This window comes from Haliaeetus leucocephalus, unplaced genomic scaffold (assembly GCF_000737465.1).
Source record: "Haliaeetus leucocephalus isolate CR32 unplaced genomic scaffold, Haliaeetus_leucocephalus-4.0 Scaffold339, whole genome shotgun sequence".
Taxonomy (NCBI): Eukaryota; Metazoa; Chordata; class Aves; order Accipitriformes; family Accipitridae; genus Haliaeetus; species Haliaeetus leucocephalus.
In genome coordinates this window covers 14,523,705-14,544,979 of record NW_010972775.1, presented here as the reverse complement: position 1 = coordinate 14,544,979, position 21,275 = coordinate 14,523,705, and the positions used below count along the sequence as shown (strand labels likewise).

Below are 21,275 nucleotides of genomic sequence, written 5' to 3'. Positions count from 1 at the left end.
GGCTCAGGTTGTGTTTTCAGTGCAAGACTAGTCCAGGTCCTTGGATTTCGTTCTAGCCCACTTTTTGGTGCACTTCCAGACTTCAGATGCGAGAAGTGCTTTTCTTCTAATGCATCTGTCCATCGTAATCTTGGTGGAGATCTAGGTGCTGTTCTGCTTGAGTTAAAGCCCCCACTTCTGCAGTGAGAAAGATTTATCAAATTTTTGAGGCAGGCCAGGTGCTTATGTTCCGGTGACAGTCTTCAAGTTCATTCTACAGTGCAGATATAAGCCTTGTTTTAATTCTGAGGGCATTTATTGTTTTTCAAGGCTAGAGACACACGCTCAGAACAAGAGCCATTAAGGCCTCTTTTTTTAATCTTTCCTCCTTATTTTGAATTCCAGTAGCCGCCTCTTCTTGAGGGGAATGGTCATAGTTTGGCAGGACTTGTCAGCAGTCAGATGTATTGGCTTATTAGAGGGAGTACAAGAAATAGTTCATCTAAGCCAGAGGCTGAATAGGTCAAGAAGAGATAAGGAATTATGAATGAGAAGTGGAAAAATAGCCAGGGAAAAATGCATGGGCATATGTGAGAAGGTGAACTGGTGCCATGCCATTTGTCAGGAAGATAGGAGGAATGAAGAAGCAACTATCCTTTCCCTTCTTCCCAACGTAATCTTAGGTAGTAATGTGTGTCTTCTGTCTGTGCATCAAGTTGAATTTTCAGTGCAGTAGGTGCAGAGGTGTGACTCCAGGTCTTCTTCTGGATCATGCTAAAGGCCATTCTGAGTTTATTCAGTTGTATGTGGGTTGTTGGTCATTTAGGCAAAGAAGGCATAGGCAGTGAGTATGAATGCGGTCTGCATCCTTTTCTTATGCCCTGATGTCTGTGGAAATTGTTGTGCCTTGACCATGGGGTAGATCTGGATGAATGGAATTACCAGACATGACTGGAATGAACAAGGTGGTTAGCATGAAAATTAGAAATAAAAGTAAGAAGTATTATCAAAGTAGCATTCAAAATCACTTAGGAGTACTGTATGAAATCATTTTTGGTGTTACAAATCATAAGATTGCTGTTTCCACAACTGGGTTTTTGGGTTTGATGCTTTCTGCATGCCTAGTTTTGGATGCTTCAGAGGACCCTGACTTTCAGTGTCAGCTGCTCATCCTGCAGGGATCTGTCTCACATTGTCCCTCAAGCTGAGCACTTAAAGCAAGAATTCCCCTAAAGTAGACCAAAACTCTCTTTGTCAAGGTCTACTTCTAGTTCTGTGTCTGCTTCCCACCTTCTTTTGCATATCCCTGTGGTGTTGTTGAACTACAGGGCATGCAAAAAAGTCTGGTTTGTACCAAGGTTCCAGGACTCCACAAATGGATTGTGTGGACACAACAGTGAAGTGTGGAGGCACTGTAGAAGATTTCACCTCTTCGGCCTCAAAACCTGCTCTCCCAGCCTACTGATGGGACATATGGTAGATATCTCTTAGATTTGTTACATTGCACCAACTTTGACACCTCCTCCGGAGTCACAGCAGAAAAGGCAGTGAGCAAGATAACTGGATTTGGCCTCTAGACTACCAGTTAGGGCACTCTCTTAAATGGTTGGTCGCCGTCTCTGCTGAGCAGCCAGTCCCCCAAAATGATCAGCTTAATCGCATCATCCCCCTGCCCCCCCTTCATGTATACTTAACATTCACCTGTGATGCAGACGGATGATAAAGCTGATTTTAATTTTAAAAGAGGGAGTGTTTCTCTAGTAACTACTCACCGTATGCCCTAACTTTTCTTCAAAATTATGGGGGGACCCCCCCACCCCAAAGTACAGGGCATTGTGGTGGAGGGTAGAGTTTTTAATTAAGTAGGATTTATATATTATTCTTAAAAGTCCTCCCTATCTTAGTAGCTGTTTCCAGAACCTAAATGGTTAAAGTAGAAAATGTTAGTAATTTTGCTGCAAATAAATTGATCAGTATGCAAGACGGTTGTCACAGGCTGAATCATGGTCCACAGTTAAGGTAAACAGATCTGTGATGACATTTTCTGAGCAGAATACCAATGCTGCTACATTTCTTCCCAGAGGTTTCTGACACTTCTTACATGCGGATAAAATTTCTCTCCAAGAAGGTTTTGTTCGCAGGAAAGAAATAGCATCTTTGTAAGAGTCTTCCTTAAAGGTGGGATTTATTATATTTCATGATTTATTTGTTATTATAATTCTGTTAAGAGCATAGAAAGGAATGTTTTTGCTTTTCTGCATATCCTCTCTGTACAGTAGATCTTTCTGATGTGGAGTCTATTTAAAGTATCTGGCAATGGAATGCAAGTAAAACAGTATTAACAGAGTTATCAGGAACAATGAAGATGTTTTATTTTTTATATTCTCTGAGAGTGAGCTCTGTTTTATAATCTCTGTAGTTAACATGTAAAAGCAATGACTGAATATACAGCTAGATTTTTAGCATAGGTGTTTCTGTGAAATATTTTTGGCTATGTGATGGCTTCATATTTTCATTGGCATATTCTAAAGTAAGAGGTATGATTTAGTTTATTCTTAAATGTCTCTGTGCTAGGCAGAAAATCCTGTTTGCAATTGACTGCAATCACAACCTTTTTGCTGAGATGCCTCTAACTCTGTATGACTTCAGGGTATAGAAAAAGACAGTTTCCAAAGAAGTTTTTGAAATCTGCTTTCTTACAACATTTAAAATCTCTGTGTATGATGCTGTTCATGGGAGAGGGCACGTTTGTAATTCTGTATTTAGCCTTAGATCCACATTAACTTGGAGGTGATTGACATCTAAGTCGTTCTATGGATTAGCTGTTGGAAATCTGTCACAATTGTATTGATAAAAGTAGAATCTTGTTAGTTTAATTAGATGCTGGTATCTGACTTCAATGCCGTTTATTACAGTGGATACTGAAGGATAAAAGAGCCCTGTGGAGAGCATGCTCAGTGGTACCTGACATGTAATAGCAAACCTTGAACTGGTTGTTAAAGTTAATGTGGGGAATTCAAAGTCCTCTGAAGTCGGCAAAAGCATTTCTCCAGTAGGCGTCAGATTTAAACCTGGTTCTGTCCGTGTCTGGCATGTGTAGGTGAGGGGAGTATAACCTGGGATGCCCAAGAGGCTGAAAATAGTGTGGTTAATAGGACGTTTTGTAAGATGGGCTTACAAAGTCTTGTCATGCACAGTGTCTGGTTGTATTTCAAAGCTTCACAGCAAGATGTACGGCTGTGGTTTCTGGAGAGGAGCTGAGCAGGAAACGCCATCTCCAGAGCTGTGTGATGCAGGCTGTGAAGATACCTGCCCAAAGAGCTGCGCTTCTCTGGAGGGTGTCTCAGCAAGTCACAAATTTGTGTTGGAGACAAATTAGAGCTGCATTTCAGGTGGTGGATCTGGGGTGGGGCTCAAGATTTAAAGTCTGGGCTGAAGAGCCATGGTTTAATAATTCTCTGCCCTAAAAGAGAAGTCCAGTTCCATCCTGGCATGTTGCACTGTCCAGTAATTCTTGCTGGATTGTGATCTTGATTGATCATCTTGATGATCTTGATTGTGGTTCACGTGCACTTTCAAAATCCTTGTGCAGCATTTGGCTTGCTTTTTGTGTTTTGCTTTGTGAAGTGCACAGTAGCTGTTTTTTGTACAGATCTCTATAACAAAGTTTCAGATGAACAAGGAATTTATTGGGAATAAATCCCTGTATTTTATCCCTACATTTTTAATGTAGTTTTGCAGACCCACATGCAGTGCTGGAGGAAAGTGTAATATCCAAGCTTGGAGCGTTCAGCAGTGAAATTAATTCTGGACAGTGTGATGGGTTGACCCTGGCTGGACGCCAGGTGCCCACCAAAGCCGTTCTATCACTCCCCCATCCTTCTGCTGGACAGGGGAGAGAAAAATATAACAAAAAGCTTGTGGGTCGAGATAAGGACGGGAGAGATCATTCACTAATTACCTCATGGGCAAAACAGACTCAGCTTAGGGAAAATTAGCTCAATTTATTACAAATCAACCAGAGTAAGGTAAATGAGAAATAAAACCAAATCTCAAAACACCTTCCCTCCACCCCTCCCTTCTTCCCGGGCCCAACTTCACTCCCGGATTTCTCCACCAAGTCCCCCCAGCGGCACAAGGGGGACAGGGATGGGGTTTACGGTCATCACACGTTATTTTCTGCCACTTCACCTCCTCAGGGGGAGGGCTCATCACACTCTTCCCCTGCTCCAGCGTGGGGTCCCACCCACGGGAGACAGTCCTCCACGAACTTTCTCCAACGTGGGCCATTCCCGCGGGCTGCAGTTCTTCACGAACTGCTCCAGCATGGGTCCTTTCCACGGTGTGCAGTCCTTCAGGAGCTCACTGCTCCAGCGTGGGTCCCCCACAGGGTCACAAGTCCTGCCAGAAAACCTGCTCCGTGGGCTCCTCTCTCCACAGATCCGCAGGTCCTGCCAGGAGCCTGCTCCAGCACAGGCTTCCCACAGGGTCACAGCCTCCTTCGGGAACCCACCTGCTCCGGCGTGGGGTCCTCCACGGGCTGCAGGTGGAGATCTGCTCCACCGTGGACCTCCCTGGACTGCAGGGGGACAGCCTGCCTCACCATGGGCTTCCCCACGGGCTGCAGGGGAATCTCTGCTCCGGTGCCTGGAGCATCTCCTCCCCCTCCTTCTGCACTGACCTTGGTGTCCGCAGGCTTGTTTCTCTTACATATTCTCACTCCTCTCTCTGGCGGCTGTTTTCTCACTGTCCCAACTTCTTTCCTTCTTAAATCTGTTATCCCAGAGGCGTTACCACTATCACTGATTGGCTCGGCCTTGGCTGGCGGTGAATTAGTCTTAGAGCCGGCTGGTATTGGGTCTCTCTCGAACACAGGGGAAGCTTCCAGCAGCTTCTTACAGGAGCCACCCCTGTAACCCCCCTGCTACCAAAACCTTGCCACCTAAAACCAATACAGACAGAAATGGAGGGACTAGTTCTGCTGCTTTTACATTGAGCACTGACATTGTCCCTGGATTAGTGTGGCTTCTCAGGGATCCCCAGGATGAACATGACTATTAGTGGCAGGATCAGGCCTGCACCTAGGCATGACAGCGATAAGACAAGAGCTGTTAGGTGTCATCTAACTGGAGGAATATCCATTAAAGATTGTGAGTAGTGAGTGTTGTGCTGGGTTTTATTTTAATAGCATTTCTGTGTTCTTTGGCAGATCTCTAGGTAACTTTCTAACTTTGAAATTAAATACTGCATGTATTTTTGTAGCAGAAAAGTGATTTCTATTTGACATTAAGGAACTTCTTTTAAATAATTTTTTTTCAGAACACTGCCTTGATGGTTACAGATGATCTTCATGAACATTCAGCCTGACCTTGTTTTACTTTCTGAACATTATACCCTTATGCTCATGTTTTAATTTTGGGTAAAACAAGCAACACTTGTTTTATTTCTGTTGGCAGAAGGAAAAGTCCACTCTAATGTGGAAGGTCTAATGTCAGAAAAAGAACAGCTTGTTTCCTAATGTTCATTGCTGCTGAAACACTTCTGTGAACATCAGTGTTAACATCTGTCTGGACGAGGGTGTAGATGAGCCTGGAAACGTGATCTTTATGATTGTTGACCTGGCATGTCTTTTTTTTTTTTTTTTTTTTTTAAATATATATTTAACCAACTTGATGCCTGCTTTTGCAGTGCTGAGTTTTCATATTAGTTTATGCCACAACAGAATAGCTTCATTTACTGTCAAGGAGCTGCCCTAAATTTATGTTGATGTAACTTCACACAATTGCAGGTTACCCTTCTGATTTTTTTTTTTTTTTTCTCTTTAGGTCTGTGTCTGATGCACCCTTTTTTTTTTTTTTTTTAATGGCGTTAGGCTACCTGGAATACCTCTCTACCACAATATTTCTATCTGAGATTCTAGTCTATGCGTGTCTCTTTTCCTCTGTCTCTCTTGATTTCTTCACAGACCCTGCACAAACAGGTAGCTTCTCAGGTGCTTAGTCAGAGAAGCAGCTGACTCTTCCATGAGATTTTTCTTCTGGCTCTGCCTTCCCAGACTGGCCCTCATTTTTTGAGACAACATGTTTCTACTTTTCTGACCAGCCCTTTTTTATAAATGTAAAAATATCATCAAAGATCTGGTCCTTTTAGATGCTTGCAAATGAGTAGGGATGGAAATAATTTGGGAAGCAGCTCAGATCCGTGCCATCATCTCCCCAGAAGTTCTTGCAGCCTGCAGCAGAGAGCTGCTGCCTTTGTGAGTAGAGTTTTCATAGCCACAATCTAGTACTTGTATTTCTGTGCAACTGTCCAACTTTGATACGGCTTCCAACACTCAGTTGGCTGTGGCGGAGCAATGGGGTCACTTTGTCACCTCTGTCCCTGAAGCCATCCTGTGGTGCTCTGGTGTCACTGGTTGTATGCCAAGACTGTGTGTGGGGTGCTTCACTGCTGCTCTGGCTGCTCTCGCTGAGGCAGGTCAGGTTCTGGGTGCTCCATGGTGTTGTTGCACTTGGAGTTGCTTTCTTTGCTGTATTTGCTACGTGGCTTGAAAGAGGCCAACCCTCTTGGTTTCTCCATCTGCAGAACTCTAGTTCTGTTGTGTCAGTGCCGTGGTTTAACCCCAGCCAGCAACCAAGCACGACGCAGCCGCTCACTCGCCTCCCTCACAGTGGGATGGGGGAGAGAATCAGAAGGGTAAAAGTGAGAAAACTCATGGGCTGCGATAAAGACAGTTCAATAGGTAAAGCAAAAGCCACGCACACAAGCAAAGCAAAAGAAGGAATTCATTCTCCACTTGCCATTGGCAGGCAGGTGTCCAGCCATCCCCAGAAAGCAGGGCTCCATCATGTGTAACGGTGACTTGGGAAGACAAACGCCATCGCTCCGAACGTCCCCCCTTCCTCCTTCTTCCCCCAGCTTTATATACGGAGCATGACGTCATATGGCCATTTGGGGTCAGCTGTCCCGGCTGTGTCCCCTCCCAACTCCTTGTGCCCCCCCAGCCTCCTCGCTGGTGGGGTGGGGTGAGAAGCAGAAAAGCCCTTGGCTCTGTGTGAGCACTGCGCAGCAGTAACGAAAACAGCCCTGTGTTATCAGCACTGTTTCCAGCACAAATCCAAAACAGAGTCCCATACCAGCTACTACGGGGAAAATTAACTCTACCCCAGCCAAAACCAGCACAGTCAGGAAAGAAATCTTGGAAAGCTGACTGCTTTTGTTAGCAGTGTATGTCCATCCTTGAGGGTATTATGAAAGCTGCAATAGGTCACACAATGGCTGGTGTCTCTGACATGGGAAACTCTGAAGTGGTAAGGTAAATTGGGTGTCTTACATATCGACGTCAGTGCAGGTCTGTCACACCTTCAGACTGTCGCATAATGGAAAGTCTGTTGATCTGAAGGGCCTGAAGGTTTCCTCCCTCTTGGTTGAGCTTTCATGTGGATTAATGTGTGTGGATCCCCTGATTGTTGGGGGTTTTTTTGTTTGTTTTTTTTCTTCCTTCTTGTGCTTATATCTTGGAAATGGGAATTTGTTAAGACATCCTTTTAGAGCGGTCAGCTCAGTGAACTTAGTTTCATTCTCCTAGGACTGTGAAGACATATTTGAAGGCTATACTGTATAAGAAGTTACTTTCTTCATTGTGCTGTTTTTGTTGTGCCATTCTAGATATTCAGGATACCTACACAGGAACTCTTCAGCTTATACCTTGATAGGCAGATGATCTATTTGTTGCAGAATGTTTTCTTTCAGGTGTTTTTGGACATTGGTATAACTGAGCCTGTGGTTTGGCCATTCCTCTAGCCTTTGGGTTTGGGGTTTTTTTCCTTATAAAAAATACACAGTTTCTGTTTTTCCTTACTGCTTGAAACTCACCAACTACCCTTGCCTCTCATGTCTTCATACATTAAAGGCTGAACATCAGAACAGAAAAACAACTCATTCTGCCTATCCACAAGCAGCTGAATTGAACATCTGATCAAAACTATCTGTCTAGGTCTCCCTGAGTTGTCAGTGGCGAGAGCAAGGGACCTATGGAGAGAAGTTTACTCAACCTATTTTGGATGCACCTCTAAGCATGGGATGCATAGTAGTGCAAGGATGATGCTTTGTTTCCCTTTTAGTGATCTATATAATTACCTTAAATAATTAGCTTTGGCTTTTAGACTTTTAAGAGTAGATTAATCCAACCCTTGGCCTGCTTTTACATCATCATTGTTTTAGATTGAGGAAAATGAGATTACAAGAATTTCTCATCACAATTACAAATATGGTAATGTTTTTACTCTTTTAAAATACTGCTAAGAGTTGATCTGAAATTGTTTTACAGTTACTACTTTAAAAAAATCTGATCTCCTTGATGATCCATACTAAAATGTGTTTCTGACTGACAGGGACACATTGCAGGTAGATTTATTATGGTTTTTACCATCTGCTTTAATAAATGAGTGAGCAGAGCGTTTCAAAATGACCTTCAGTTTTATCCATGAAATGCGAGTTTGAATGTTCCAAGTGAATTATTGGCATTAGACTGCTAAGGGTACTTATTCTGGAAATAGTGATTTACCAGTTGTTTGGATGCTCATGCTTTTATTTGTATGGAAAAATGCTAATATACATTAATGTAGTGTTTCCACATAGCAGCAGCTTTAGAGACAGTGGGGCTTTCCGTGGTGTGGTGTTGTAGGCAGAGGTCTCATTGTTTGTCCTTGCACACTTTGTTGAAAAATATTAGATGAGTACTTTGCGCTGTTGCTTTTTAGTTGAAAAAGAGTTAATAAAAGTAAATGTACTAGAAGAAATTGAAATCAGTGAACAGATAAAATGTTATTATTTGAAATACATAATGTTGCATAATGGATTTATATAAAGTGTGGCAGAGATGAAGTGCTCTCCAGACGTAATGAAAGAACATGGATTCCTGTTTCCATAATTGAAGTTCTTTTGTACTTAATCTGTTGGGAAAAAATAGCAGGATTTTTTAACAGGTTTGCTTTCCATTAGTAAATATATTTATCTGTAGCTCCAGATACTCTGCCACGCTTTAAAAAAAAGAAAAGTTGGAAGGAGGATGCGTTTTCTTTCGAGATAATCAAATGTTGTGACTGTAGACTTTACCTCCAGAGTAAGTAAAGTATATCTGCATTAAAAAAGTTTTAATTGCTTACATAGTTTACAAGAGTGGCACAGAGGCAAACCATGCTTAATCCATTGGATGGGAGAAAAGGGTGTAAATACATTATATTCCACTTTTCTTTTTTGCAGTGTAATGAACTGTTATTAATAGGTTGTAAAAGTACTTGCTGTTAGTGGTCTGAAAAACATTGCATAAGGTGTGGTCTTGTTGTTCCTCAGATCAAAGTTTTGAGGTTTGAAGATCTCATTAACCTGAGGCTATACCCAGAGCACTGGCAGAGGGATGAATATCAGCCTGGATCTCGGGCTTGGTTCTGCTCTGCAGGGCACGACGCAGAAATACAGGAAGCCTTGGAGCTCTGCTAAGTTCATTCTGGTCCTCTGAATGCCACTAGAATATAAATAATAAAAAACAGTGTCACCTGATAATTCATCCCTGCTCTAAACTCTTGACCTCACTGGCAAACTGAGAAGTTTTTGAAATTTTGTTTTTCTTGGTACGCTGGTACCATGATCTGCAGCTTCATTTGTCTTGGGAATTCAGCTCTGCGTTTCTCTGCAGGGCAGTTCAACTATTTTAAAAGATTGTTGGCCTTTATCTGACAGCCCCTCTGAGAAGTAAAATTAGAACCATTAGGTAAATTGAAATACAGAGGTACCTACCTGCAATTCTCTCTGTCTCCCGAGGCACTCGTGATGGCTATTGACAGAAGTGGGCTTCGCTTAAGAGAGCTGTGAATCTGGTTGTCTTTGATAGGAGAGCTTTACTTTTCCTTAGAAATAAAAAGGAAAACTTTCTCTGCTTATTTTTGAAAGAGCCTTTCTCTAATGTTGTCATCACAGGTTTCTTCTTGAAGGTAACGGATTAAAGGATTTCTCCCCCCCGCCCCTTTCCCTACCTCTGCATTACAGAAATGGCATCAGATATTCCTGGCTCGGTGGCCTTGCCGGTGGCGCCAATGGCAAGTGGACAAGTGAGAATGGCAGGATCAATGCCTTCCAGAGGAGGAAAGCGGCGCTCTGGGTAAGCCATTTCTTTTTTTTTTTTTCAGGTCTGAAACTGGAGATGACTGGTATTGAAAAACTGAAAATGTACCTATATGTGTATGTTTGTTATGTAATGTTTATGTATGTAAACTACATTATGGCATTAGTCACTGATGTTTTGTTTTTCTCTTCAATGTATCTGTTCTTCCTGCAAGATAAAACTTGCTGATAAGTGTATTGTTTGTTGTTTTGCATGCTTCAAAAGACTTTCAGGTTTGGCAAAGCATCCAGAAATGGAGTTTGGGTCCCGTGGCTGTTGTAGGCAATATGCATTCATTACATGTACATCTGTTTAATATCAAAAGGATTTGTCATGTGAATAAAGGTAGCGAGACTTGTTTTTACTTGCACATGCAGACTTATCCAACTTCATCTGAAGTTTGGACTTGGAATCTCTCAAATAGAGGCCTTCTGTTAAAAATGTTTTCCTTATAGTCCCAGGTACAGAAATAGCACAAGCAGTCACTCTTCAGAGACTGTAGTCTACAATATTCTGGGTCTTGCTGGAAATGCAGGATAGTCTGCTTCTGTGAGAAAGGGCCTGAATCAAGTTCAGCCCTTGCACTAGCTTGAGGGCTCTGCTAAAGAAAATTTGTTTTATCCAACTTCAGAGGTTAGTATGGTGTAGTGATAGTTTTTCCACATCAGATTGCTCTGTGACAACTCATACTAAACCCCTCTGAAGAAAAGTGTAGCAAGAGCTGCAGGAGGGCAGAAAACTACTCTCTAGTATTAACAAAAACCCCCTGTTTTTATCAAAGGTTGGTCACACATAACGGTCTTTAGGTGATGCTTCCTCAGAGATATCTGATCTGAGAGTGCCTGCAAAAGAGATTGATTAGTCTTATATTTAGCCCTAAATATGACCGTGGTAGGGCTTAACAGGATTGATAGTGTGAGTAAAATCTTCACCGACAAACACCTAAGGGGAAGACATTATTTCTTGTGAGAGCTGCTGTAGGCATTGTTTGCCAAGGTATGTTGCCAGTTTTAGGTGTCTGCTCAAGTAACAGTGCTGGAGTCTCAATCCTGGAATGAATTTAACAAGGGAGAAGGTGGACCTCACCTTGGACGTGAAGCTAAGGTGATGTGACATGAACACTCAGGATGGTTGTTCTGAAGGGGGGTTCCTTTGACAGGACAATTTGGTGGTTTACCCCCACTGAGCATGCTTCATATGCTGAGCTAACTGTATGAAATTGGTCTGAGAAACTCCTGAAATCTTTAACAGGCATAACATTTTTATTTTAAAACTGTTCAATAAAAAAAGCCTTTTCAAACTTGCATTCAAAAGAGAAAACAAACCATTAACATATATACATTATGTAGCAATGAAAATAAGCTTTTGTACTTTTGAGTTACAGGATAGTTGATCTCTTTTTTGATCATAAACCGTATCAACTGTGAATACCAGTTTGCAAATTACTGTTACCAAGGCTTGATGCTGCTGACTGTGAAATCTTCTGATTATATTAAATACTGACTTGATATTAATTGAAAGCTATGCTTTAACTGTTGCATTTTAAGTATCATCATCTATTTGCATGAAAGTGGAGTGGGGGCAGGGTGGGAGGAACATAAAATCAAATTATTTTAAATATATTTAACATGCAAATTCAGTGAGTAGCTTAGTATAGATTTGGTCTTATACCCAGACGGTGGTATTTTTTCTGTGCACCATAGCTCTGAACTAACAGCCCTTCTGCAAGCCTGACCTGAGGGTGCGTTTTTTTTTTTTTTTTCAGTGTGTATGTATTCAGACCTCGAGGGAAAGAATGCCTGCTGTGTCTAATTCCTCTTAGCTTCTGTTTGAACAAAGTTGCAACTAACACTTAGTCCTTTCATTACTGTCCTGGTGATACATCTTTGTACACCTAAATCCTTGGGCATTTTAGAAATGAACTCTTTGTGTCAAACATAAAGGACTGTAGCTAGTGAACACAGTCATCTTTTCCAGCTTCGGTTATCTCTGAAAATTGTTTCTTTTCTCATAATTGCTGAGGCAAGCTGGCAGAATAATTGCTGTATGGACTTGAATGTAGATCAGTTTGAACTCATTGGCTATCCAGAAGGTGTTTCTGCCATGTAGGCATTCAGCTTCATTGACAGCTCAGAAGAATATTTTTCCTTTCTATAAATTGTACCAAGTACTTTATAGAAAAAAGTGACAGCAGAAGATGATGCACTGCACTGGTCAATGACTACCTTAGATTAATATAATGTCAGTTCTTTATTTAACGTGGTTTTGCTTTAGGCTATGCTGTATTAGAGGATATGGGGCTTTTTCACCTCCCTGGGGGGGGAGAGTTAGTCGTTTCATGTTTTTTTTGATTGGTTGGTTTACAGTTGCATTGGTTTTGTTTCAGTTCAGGGTGTAGTCTTGTCTTTTCTCTGACCCAGAACTGTAAGATCTGAGGAGATATGGGGAGGAAGACACCTCAGCCCACCAGCCTGCCTCCCCTGTTGTACCCCCTGATATTGTACTGAGCAAAAGGCTGTAGTACAGATCCTTGGCTGCCTGACAGCTGCACCTGCTCCTGATCATTCCTGCCTGCCCCTTCCTACACTGTATAATCACGGCAAGCCATCTTTTGACGTTTCTTGGGAATTTTACATAATAATTTTGTTGCCATGTTCGAATCCTCTCCCATCTCAATTTTTTAACCTGTGCGGGATCACCTTGTTGGAAGGGAGTCTTTTTTTTGTATGAAAACGTTTCTAATTAAAAATTAAACATTTTAAAAAATATTTTTGTCACGGTATTTGTGGTACACACATGTTTTAAGGAAAATATATTTTAGTAAGTACCTCATACATCAGGCCTTTTCACGATTGACGTGAACAATATGAAAGAGGAAAGCAAGATTTATGCTGTCTCTTCAAAACAAAAGAGCATAGTGAAGCTCTTTTTTAAAGTCTCTTTTTAATGGGAATTTTAAATTAAGATAAAAGATACTCTTTCTGAAACTTCTGAAATGATGCCATTTGTCTTCTTGGAGACTGCTCCTACTGTTTTGCTAATGTGCAATATATTCTATCTAACCAGAAGATCTTATCTGTCAAGGTATGAGGAATTTGTTGGAATATTATTTTTACGTGTTCTGCTGTGTTCTGCTGAAGGTTACAACTGATTCCCTATCTTTCACTCCATCTTGCTGTAAAGCAGGCACGATGGTTCAGGCAGGACATCGGAATCAGTGACTTTATACCTGAGATTTTTTTTCAGGTTTTGAAAGGGTGTTTTACATTTTGCACAGTGAAATATGAAATTAGGAAACGTGTTTATTAACAAAGATGGGACAGGGATACATTTGCTGTTGCATTTTTACAAGTATTGACATTTTAAGAACTTTTTATTTTCTTTTTTTTTTTTTAAATAATCCTGCATTTGGAATAAAGTCAAGGTTTTTTGGTAGTTTAACAAAGCAAATGCATTATTTAAAGATTTAGTCTGCTACAGTCTGGTATTGCACCCTAGGCACTCAGATTCTGCCGTGATGAGCCTGCTACAAATGTGGCAGGTGTAACCTATGGATATTAACCTATCAAGATCTTACAAGATGAGCAGCTGGTATCCAGCCACCTAGATAAATAAGTGTGTTTGTCCCACTTACTCCTTTGGAAGTAAGCATACAGCATGGGCAGCAGGATCAAGCCTTAAACTGTGATCAGCTTCTCTGTAATTCTCTGCATCATGTTCCAGTAATAATAAGCTAGACTAAATGCAGTAGAGCTAATGTTTGATTCTGGGGAGAAAATCCATCTCTCAGCACTCGGCTGGAGTATTTGGCTGGAAGCTAAGAAAATCTACCAAGGCACGGGATCTCAGTGTATTGGAGGGGAAGGAAAGGAATTACAAAATTAATCCCTCCCAAATTAAAGCAGTGTCTTATTAAATCCCTGAAGAAAAGGCTTTTCCCCATAGGTGTATATATTTTCTGCAGCCGTTTCCCGCTGAGTTTGAAACTGGGGGTTTCTCTCAGTTGTGTTTCAGTTGCCAGTGAAACCAGTGAAGGATACGCCTGCCGTGATGCTTTTGTGAGTGGTTTCAGGTGGAGCCAGCCCAGTGGTGGCCTGAGTGTCCCCTCCGCATGTAAACAGACAGCTCTCCTGTAACGTTGACTTTCATGTTTTGGGTGTAGGTAGAAACGTTGCAATTGAAATAACTGGGAAGTTGGTTCTGGCATGTCACCTACAGGCACCTTATTATATGTGGGGAAGAAGCAGGTAAGTAAGAGGCTAGGTGATGATGCGCCAGCGTTAAACTGCTGGCAGTACCGTATACGCAGGAGGCGTGGGGAAGTTGAGGCTGCCGGTGCCAGCGCCGGAGGCCGCTTTTGGGGTGAGGGGTGGGAGTGCGGCGGCGGGGTCCTGCCTCAGCTGCAGGGCCCTGGCACGAGGGGGGCCGCTGGCCGCTGGAGGTCGGTGGTGTTCTGCGCGAGGCGGCCAAGAGGTCGCTGGCTTTGAAACCGGCTTCGGTGGTAATTAGGTGAGCAAAAATGTGATTTATGGTGAAATCAATGATTGCATCAAACTTAACCAAATTAAATACACATCTTGAGACTCTTTGGGGAAAATGGTTTTCTCTCTGCTTCCTCCAGAAATGAATAATCGCTATTACCATCTGGAAAATATTATTGTGACTTTTCTAATACCGTTTCCAATTCCTGTGCTTATGGGCTGCCCTTGTCCTGATTGTACATAGATTGCTGTGACTCAGACACATCTTTTATAGACCGCTCTGTCTTGGGTATCAGAGTTAGGAAGCAAGGCAGTACTGCCTGACTCGCACTCATACTTCTCTACGCCGATGTAGTTTTAGAGAGCGTTTTTACATCATCGTTCTCACGCTCTGAACATACAAATCTTAATTTCTAATTGGTAGGTGTTTCTTTTAATACTGAGAGAAATATTATTGTCCCTTTGCAGGGTTTTTGCCTTTAATATGACTTATATCTGTTGTTAATATGAAGAGTGTTAGGGACATGGAATCTGCAATTGTACGAAGTCTTACTACACAAATGTTAGAAAACTTAGAATGTTAAAGAAACCCAACAAAATTGTTTGCAAAACAAAACTATGATTTCCTATCTACATAAAACATGTTTAAGAGACTGATCAAGGTCTGTAGATCATACCAATGTATTTTCTTATCATGTACAATTACTGTATTGGTGTATTTTAATAACTTTATATCAGCTTTGTTCTTAGTCTACCTTAATGGCAGAGTCACCCCCTTATAATTGGGATATATATTTGTCCTCCTCTTTTTAAAGGTATAAAAATATATAAAATGCTTTGGAAATCATACTATTGCATAGCTTTGTAGTGACTCAGTATCAACGGGAAGGAGACAATCACACTGCCTAACGTAGGAAACTAGTCTTCATAGTCTCTCTGTATAAGAAGTGAAGAAAGAGGTTTCTGCTTTTTGTGGCTCTCTGGAGGAGCCTAACGGGAGGGCTGGGATTTGGCCCAAGGAAGAGCTTGCCTCTTCCACTGACTTAAGAGGAAGGTCTGGGACATAAATCAGGTAAGTTAGGTGCATGGTAGACCCATAGGTCATTTTAGTAATGACCACAGGAATACCACAAAGTAGTTGCCATCTGCAGACTGGCTGGTAATTTGTGTGAGATGATTGGCCATGTAGGGCAAGCCTAAAGAGCGTACTACAGTTACAATCAGTAGCAGTGACGTAGATAATCCTCTTAGCAGGGAGGCTGGGAGTTTATTCTGCTCTACCTCTAACTTGCTTTCTTTAGACTGGGGCAAAAATATGTGTACAGCTTTAGAACTTTATTTTCTTTAGCCTTAATTTCAGTCCTCTAACATAGAGTCCCCACTGATTTCTGTAAACTTATATCTCTTAGGCCTGGTAGTACTTCTGACCATCTCACAAGAACTGCATTTGTTTAATATTTCCTTTTATTTGTTAATTTTAACAGTGCAGATTTCTGTGGAGAAGAACAGTCATTTATTACTTCATTTGTTTTAAAACTTGTATTCTTTGTATTCCTGGCAGCTGATGAGCTACTTTTAGGGGGTCTGGAGAATATGAGCAAGACTGGAATCTACAGTCATTAACACCTCGTGTTAAAATATAAATCAAACAAGGTTGAGAACCGCTGGCTTGAATCTTCGTGTCACCATTGCCAATGTCATGATTACTGATTTGGAAATCTTGCTTTTACAGAATGGACTTTGATGATGAAGATGGAGAGGGGCCCAGCAAATTTTCAAGGTGAGCATTTACAAAGAATTGGCCAAATCACTTGACTTCTTTCAGTGGAGAAAGACAGCTGTCTCACTACTGATGTTTTAAAGTCAATGTGAATATGGCTGAAGAACATACCAACAACTTGACCTAAATTCTAGTTACTGTTTTTATCGGCTTCCTCTGCAAATTAGGCATCCTGGCAGAAATCTGTCTAACGTAGTTATTGGCTTACAAAGCTGACAGTGTGTGTGTCATAATTGCGCTCTGCCACTATGTCAAATGAGAAAATTTGTGATTTTTAGCTTAGTATTTCAACTGCAGTAGATGAACTTTGGTTAGACATTGCTGAAGTTGTCTTTCTGCCACTGAAAATTAATTTTATTTTGAATTTATCTCAAATGTTAACTGCTTGTTAAGACAATATGACAGATCCTAGAGGTGTGGATTGTTCTTTTTAAGATTAAAGCTCATTGTGTACCATTAGGTGTAACTGAAAAGTAAAAATTGCCAAAATAAATGTTAATTAACATGGAATATTCTAGGCTAGAAATAAAAACAAACATTAAAGCATCATTGCCATTTTTTTCACATTTCCTTCTTTTCTGGTCACACTGTTTGCATTTTTTCATTAGAAACCAAGCAGCTGTATTGAGGGGTAGATACTTTGAGGCTGATTATCCAGATTGTAACTGCAGCTCTGTATAGCAGCAGCCAGGTTGAAACACAGCTGTCACCGTAGGCTTTTAACAAGATCTTCCTAGTCAGTCCGAAAGATACGTATGCTGAAGATGTGTTGTAACACCATATCATAACCTACTGGACAAGACCAGCAGCACCCCTGTTTAGCTGATGTCATTTACAGAAAGGATATTCCAGTCTCTGGTGTAAAAACTGGTGGTCTGGGGGCTAGTTGTAATATTTGCTGGAAGATACATGTTAAGGGAAAAAGATTTGTGATGAATGTGACCCTATTTGTGCCTGCGTAAGTGTCAGGGTTTCTCGGCACTCTGGTGCACGTGTGTTGGTCTCTCTCCATCCTGGCTTCAGCCTTTCAAAGTTTGGTGGTGGGGAGAGCCAATAGTTCCATTATTTTTATTGGAGAGGTGTGCTGTGGTATGCTTAGACTGAGTTGATTTTAGAAGTCAGATCAAAATCTGGTATTTAAATCTTAAATGCTGTAAAACCCCCAGATTGTTCTGCTTTTAGAGAGTACAGAAAAAGAGTGCAGAGATGCCCAAGGCCACGTTCAGACATCCTCTTGTAGTTGTGCCCTCCTTTTAGGACTTTTTCCTTCTCCAAATCGCTCCTATGACTGATTCCTAGCTTGTCTCTGTCAAAATTATTTAGTTAGCAACAAACTGCTGTTTAAATGTTTAAGCTAACCCAGCTGGCTTTGACTGAAGAGCCTGAAGAAGCATGCATGCAGAGAGGTCAGCTAGGAGACTGGAAGGGAGAAAACAGTAGTTGGAGGCAAGAACATCTTCAGCCCAGTCAACCAGACAAGGATGAATAGACAGGCCCCAAGCTAGTGGGAGCACAGGCAGTACTGATGGTAGCACTCTACTCCATGTGAGTTAACACACCTTGCTTCTCAGGGACTTCCAAGCCAGCTCAGGTATCTCTGCATGGCATCTCATCGTCACATGGAGGCATATGCATGTACTGTTCACATTACAGCATGTGGCCATTCCTCACTGAATCTGTCTTTTTGTTTAAAATTTTTGGGGCTCAGTCTGTTCTCTGGGCAGAGTCAAGTGGAATAAAGTGGCATTTTCACTTGAATGTTTTGAGGGTGCTGGTGTTAAACACAACATAAAAAGAAATACAGCTCAAGTCTCACTTAAGCTTTGTCTTCAGCATTTGAATGAGTCTTAATGAGGAAGGAAAATATGAAACCTCATAGAGGAACTTGCACAGTTGGGGTACTTAAAATTAGTTTTAATTCATTTGAGAAGGAAAAAAGAAAAAGTTCATTATTAATTTTTTAGAAGAGATGCTTAATTATGCTGTATTACTTTGTTGGCTAATATGTGGGACCTTTATAGGCTGTCTGTTGTAATAAATTACATCAGTTTGGAAAAGCATAATTCTAATACAAAATCTCATGTGACTATTCTCGAGCAGTAATACTCTTCACTTCTAGAAAAGCCATTAGCCTTATTTTTGTATTTTCAAAAACCTACATTTTTCTGTTTTGGAACAAGCAATTTAATTTCTCCAAAAGTGAGATGATTTTCAAACATATACATCTTTTTGTAACCATGCTAGCAAAATCTAATTTCAAATTATTAGTATGTTTTTAGGAAAGGGAAAGGAGGAGCAGCAAGTAATTTTTTAGTGAAATGTCATATTGCTGCCTGTCTCTGAGACAGTGCTTCAGAAACAGTGAAGCTTGAATGCCACGGGGCAAAAGTCCCATTGATCTGGATTTTCTCCATAAAGTTGCTGCCGATACACTGCACATACCTGTTTGGGCATCTAACCTCTGTTGATTTGGGTAGGAGTGAGGTACCTGTTTACTTCTATGGATTTAAGCCAGTTTTAATTTCACTTCTATTCACCCAGCAGTTTCATCTGCCTGACTGACTTTTGCCAGTCTTCCCAACAGACAGTACAGTGTCTGTACCTACTAGAGGTTTTTTCTGAAGGCGTCCTTTTATAATGCATTGCACTTAGGCGCATCTCTCTGCCCTCCCATGTTATCTGTAGACCATCAGTGCCCTCTGCTGAATGGAGTGAGTTGTGGTTGCAATCTGGAAAAGATACAGCTCTTTCACTTCCAACACAGCAATGAATATTTCATGGGCTGCTGTCGATAAAAGCTCAGTGGTGTTTTCTGTAATGGTGCTGGTTGTTAAGTTTCCCAAGCAATGAGTGTACGTCAAAGTGTTTGCATAAATCCACTGAAATGTGTCTCCAACTTTTTTAAGTATACAAATGAAGCTTTTGAATTGGCATGGCTTGGAAGTTTCATCAGACTCTACGTTTTCTTTGCTTTATCGTTCCCATGCCCTCATTTTTCTTGCTGTTATTTGTAATAGTTTGCAGTCGTGAACCTCTTTTCTTTCTGCTGTATGTTGATCATCATGCAATGCATAACCCTTGTGGATTTACTTACTATCTTTTGTTTCTAGGTATGATGGTGATCAAATCTCTGGTGATAAGGAAAAGTTTGCAAGGTAGGCGTATTCTGTAGATCTCTTCTGCTGAGAGAAAAGAGGGGGATGTTCGTGTCCAAAAAATCTCAGTACGTGTGCCTTAGCTTAGAGAGCTGGTTATTTTGTTTCTAGGTGGGACGATGATCAAAGTACTGCTGACACAGAAAGGATGGCCAGGTAGGAAAAAGGAAAATCAAATATGGTTTGCCCCCATTTTATTTTATATGGTGCCGTTCTGACTGATCAAAATTCAGGAGGGTTGGCTGATTCAAAAATGCTTGAAATCAGAAATACTAACCCTGGACCTAAGTGGGTTTGGATCAGCTCCCGCAGTTTCCCAAAATGTAACGTCCCTCCAAAATTTCCATATGAAAACAAAGTTAGAAATTACAAAATTAGGCCATCATTCTTTATGAATGCCAGGATTCCTAGGGCAGACGCTTTTGGAAGAGGACCACAGCCCCTCTTTTTCTTTCAAGGATTTAAATTTGAGCTAGTTTCAGGGTTTTGTTTGCTTGAATGTTTTCATGGCCAGTTGATTAACATACTATTATGTTTTAGCTTTTATGATTATAAATTAAATGGACTGTTGGATATTCTTCTCTTTCTTCTCAGGAAGTTTTGCAATTTCTTTGTTTACTCTTTATAATGGTTGTTTTCAATGTTCAGGAGTTTAAAAATTAAAATACTTTAGTGGCAGACGATGTAATGTGTATTTATAAATGTAAAATATCTGTTGAATATGTGTGTTCTTTGTCCCCCCCCCCCCCCCCGCCTCGTTAATCACCATTTCTGTGAAAATGCTGAACTTGGAGCAAGCTTTCATCATGTAAAATGCATTTTTCTTCCCCTTGTCCGTATTTATCTGCATATATATGCTGACATGTACACATGTGTGCTCTTATGTACATATGCACTGTCACACAAGCTGTTCTGGTTGTGTAAGTGTATATGATTCAACTCCCACAGGCACTGTTCTGTCCCGCATCTGTGCAGACCCCCACAAAGGCTGTTTATCAGCCATTTGAAATTGAAGAGTTCACTATTACGGTGTAATAGATAGTTAAGTAGATAGCGACCTTAACCAAGGAACTGGTTGTAATTTGCTGAATGACCATGGGCTATCATTGCAGGGACCCATAGCTGGATTTCCTGAGTATCAGATAGTAAGCATAGGCATCAGTAGGAATAATAACTCTGCAGGTAGCCATAACAAATGGTATTTCTGGAGACAATGCCTCATGCATACAACACCTCTGTGTGCAGGGGCAGGATACACATTGTAAAGCAGGGCAAGCCCATGCATTCCTCTATTTCAGGAAGCAGCATACTACAACTCGGATTCTTTCCTGCATTTTAAGAAAAGGCTACGTTATTGAAAGTAGCTGAAAAGTGTGCCAAGCCTAGCTTCTACTTTCATGATCAATCTTTATAACAGTCAGCTCCAAAGAATGTTGCATTTTCTTCTAATGTTGTGTCATCATACTGGCCAATGCTGGTGGACTCTCCAAGTGATCACCTCCAAGTGATCCGCCAGCGATCCCACAAGAAAATGCTATGCACAGCTCATTGAAATCAGTGGAAGATGCTGCTTTGACATCTGAAGCATCATGTACCTGTCGTGTACATGTATTTAGCTGCCACCTGACAGGTACAGTATGGGAAAAATAAGTGCCACGCACCAAAGCATTTTAGGTCCATTTAGACCATTTCAGATGTATATATTGGTGTAATTCCTT

The 21,275-nt window shown here is 41.1% G+C and overlaps 1 protein-coding gene across 1 annotated transcript in view; it reads left to right on the top strand.

Moving 5' to 3' along the window:
- The window catches only part of ARNT2 (aryl-hydrocarbon receptor nuclear translocator 2), a 104,325-nt gene that overhangs the window by 18,543 nt on the left and 64,507 nt on the right, over positions 1-21,275 (top strand). Inside the window, exons 2-3 of the mRNA XM_010571943.1 lie at positions 10,027-10,138; positions 16,355-16,402. Of these exons, the coding sequence (XP_010570245.1) occupies positions 10,027-10,138; positions 16,355-16,402 (160 nt within the window). The remainder of the gene's footprint in view (positions 1-10,026; positions 10,139-16,354; positions 16,403-21,275) is intronic.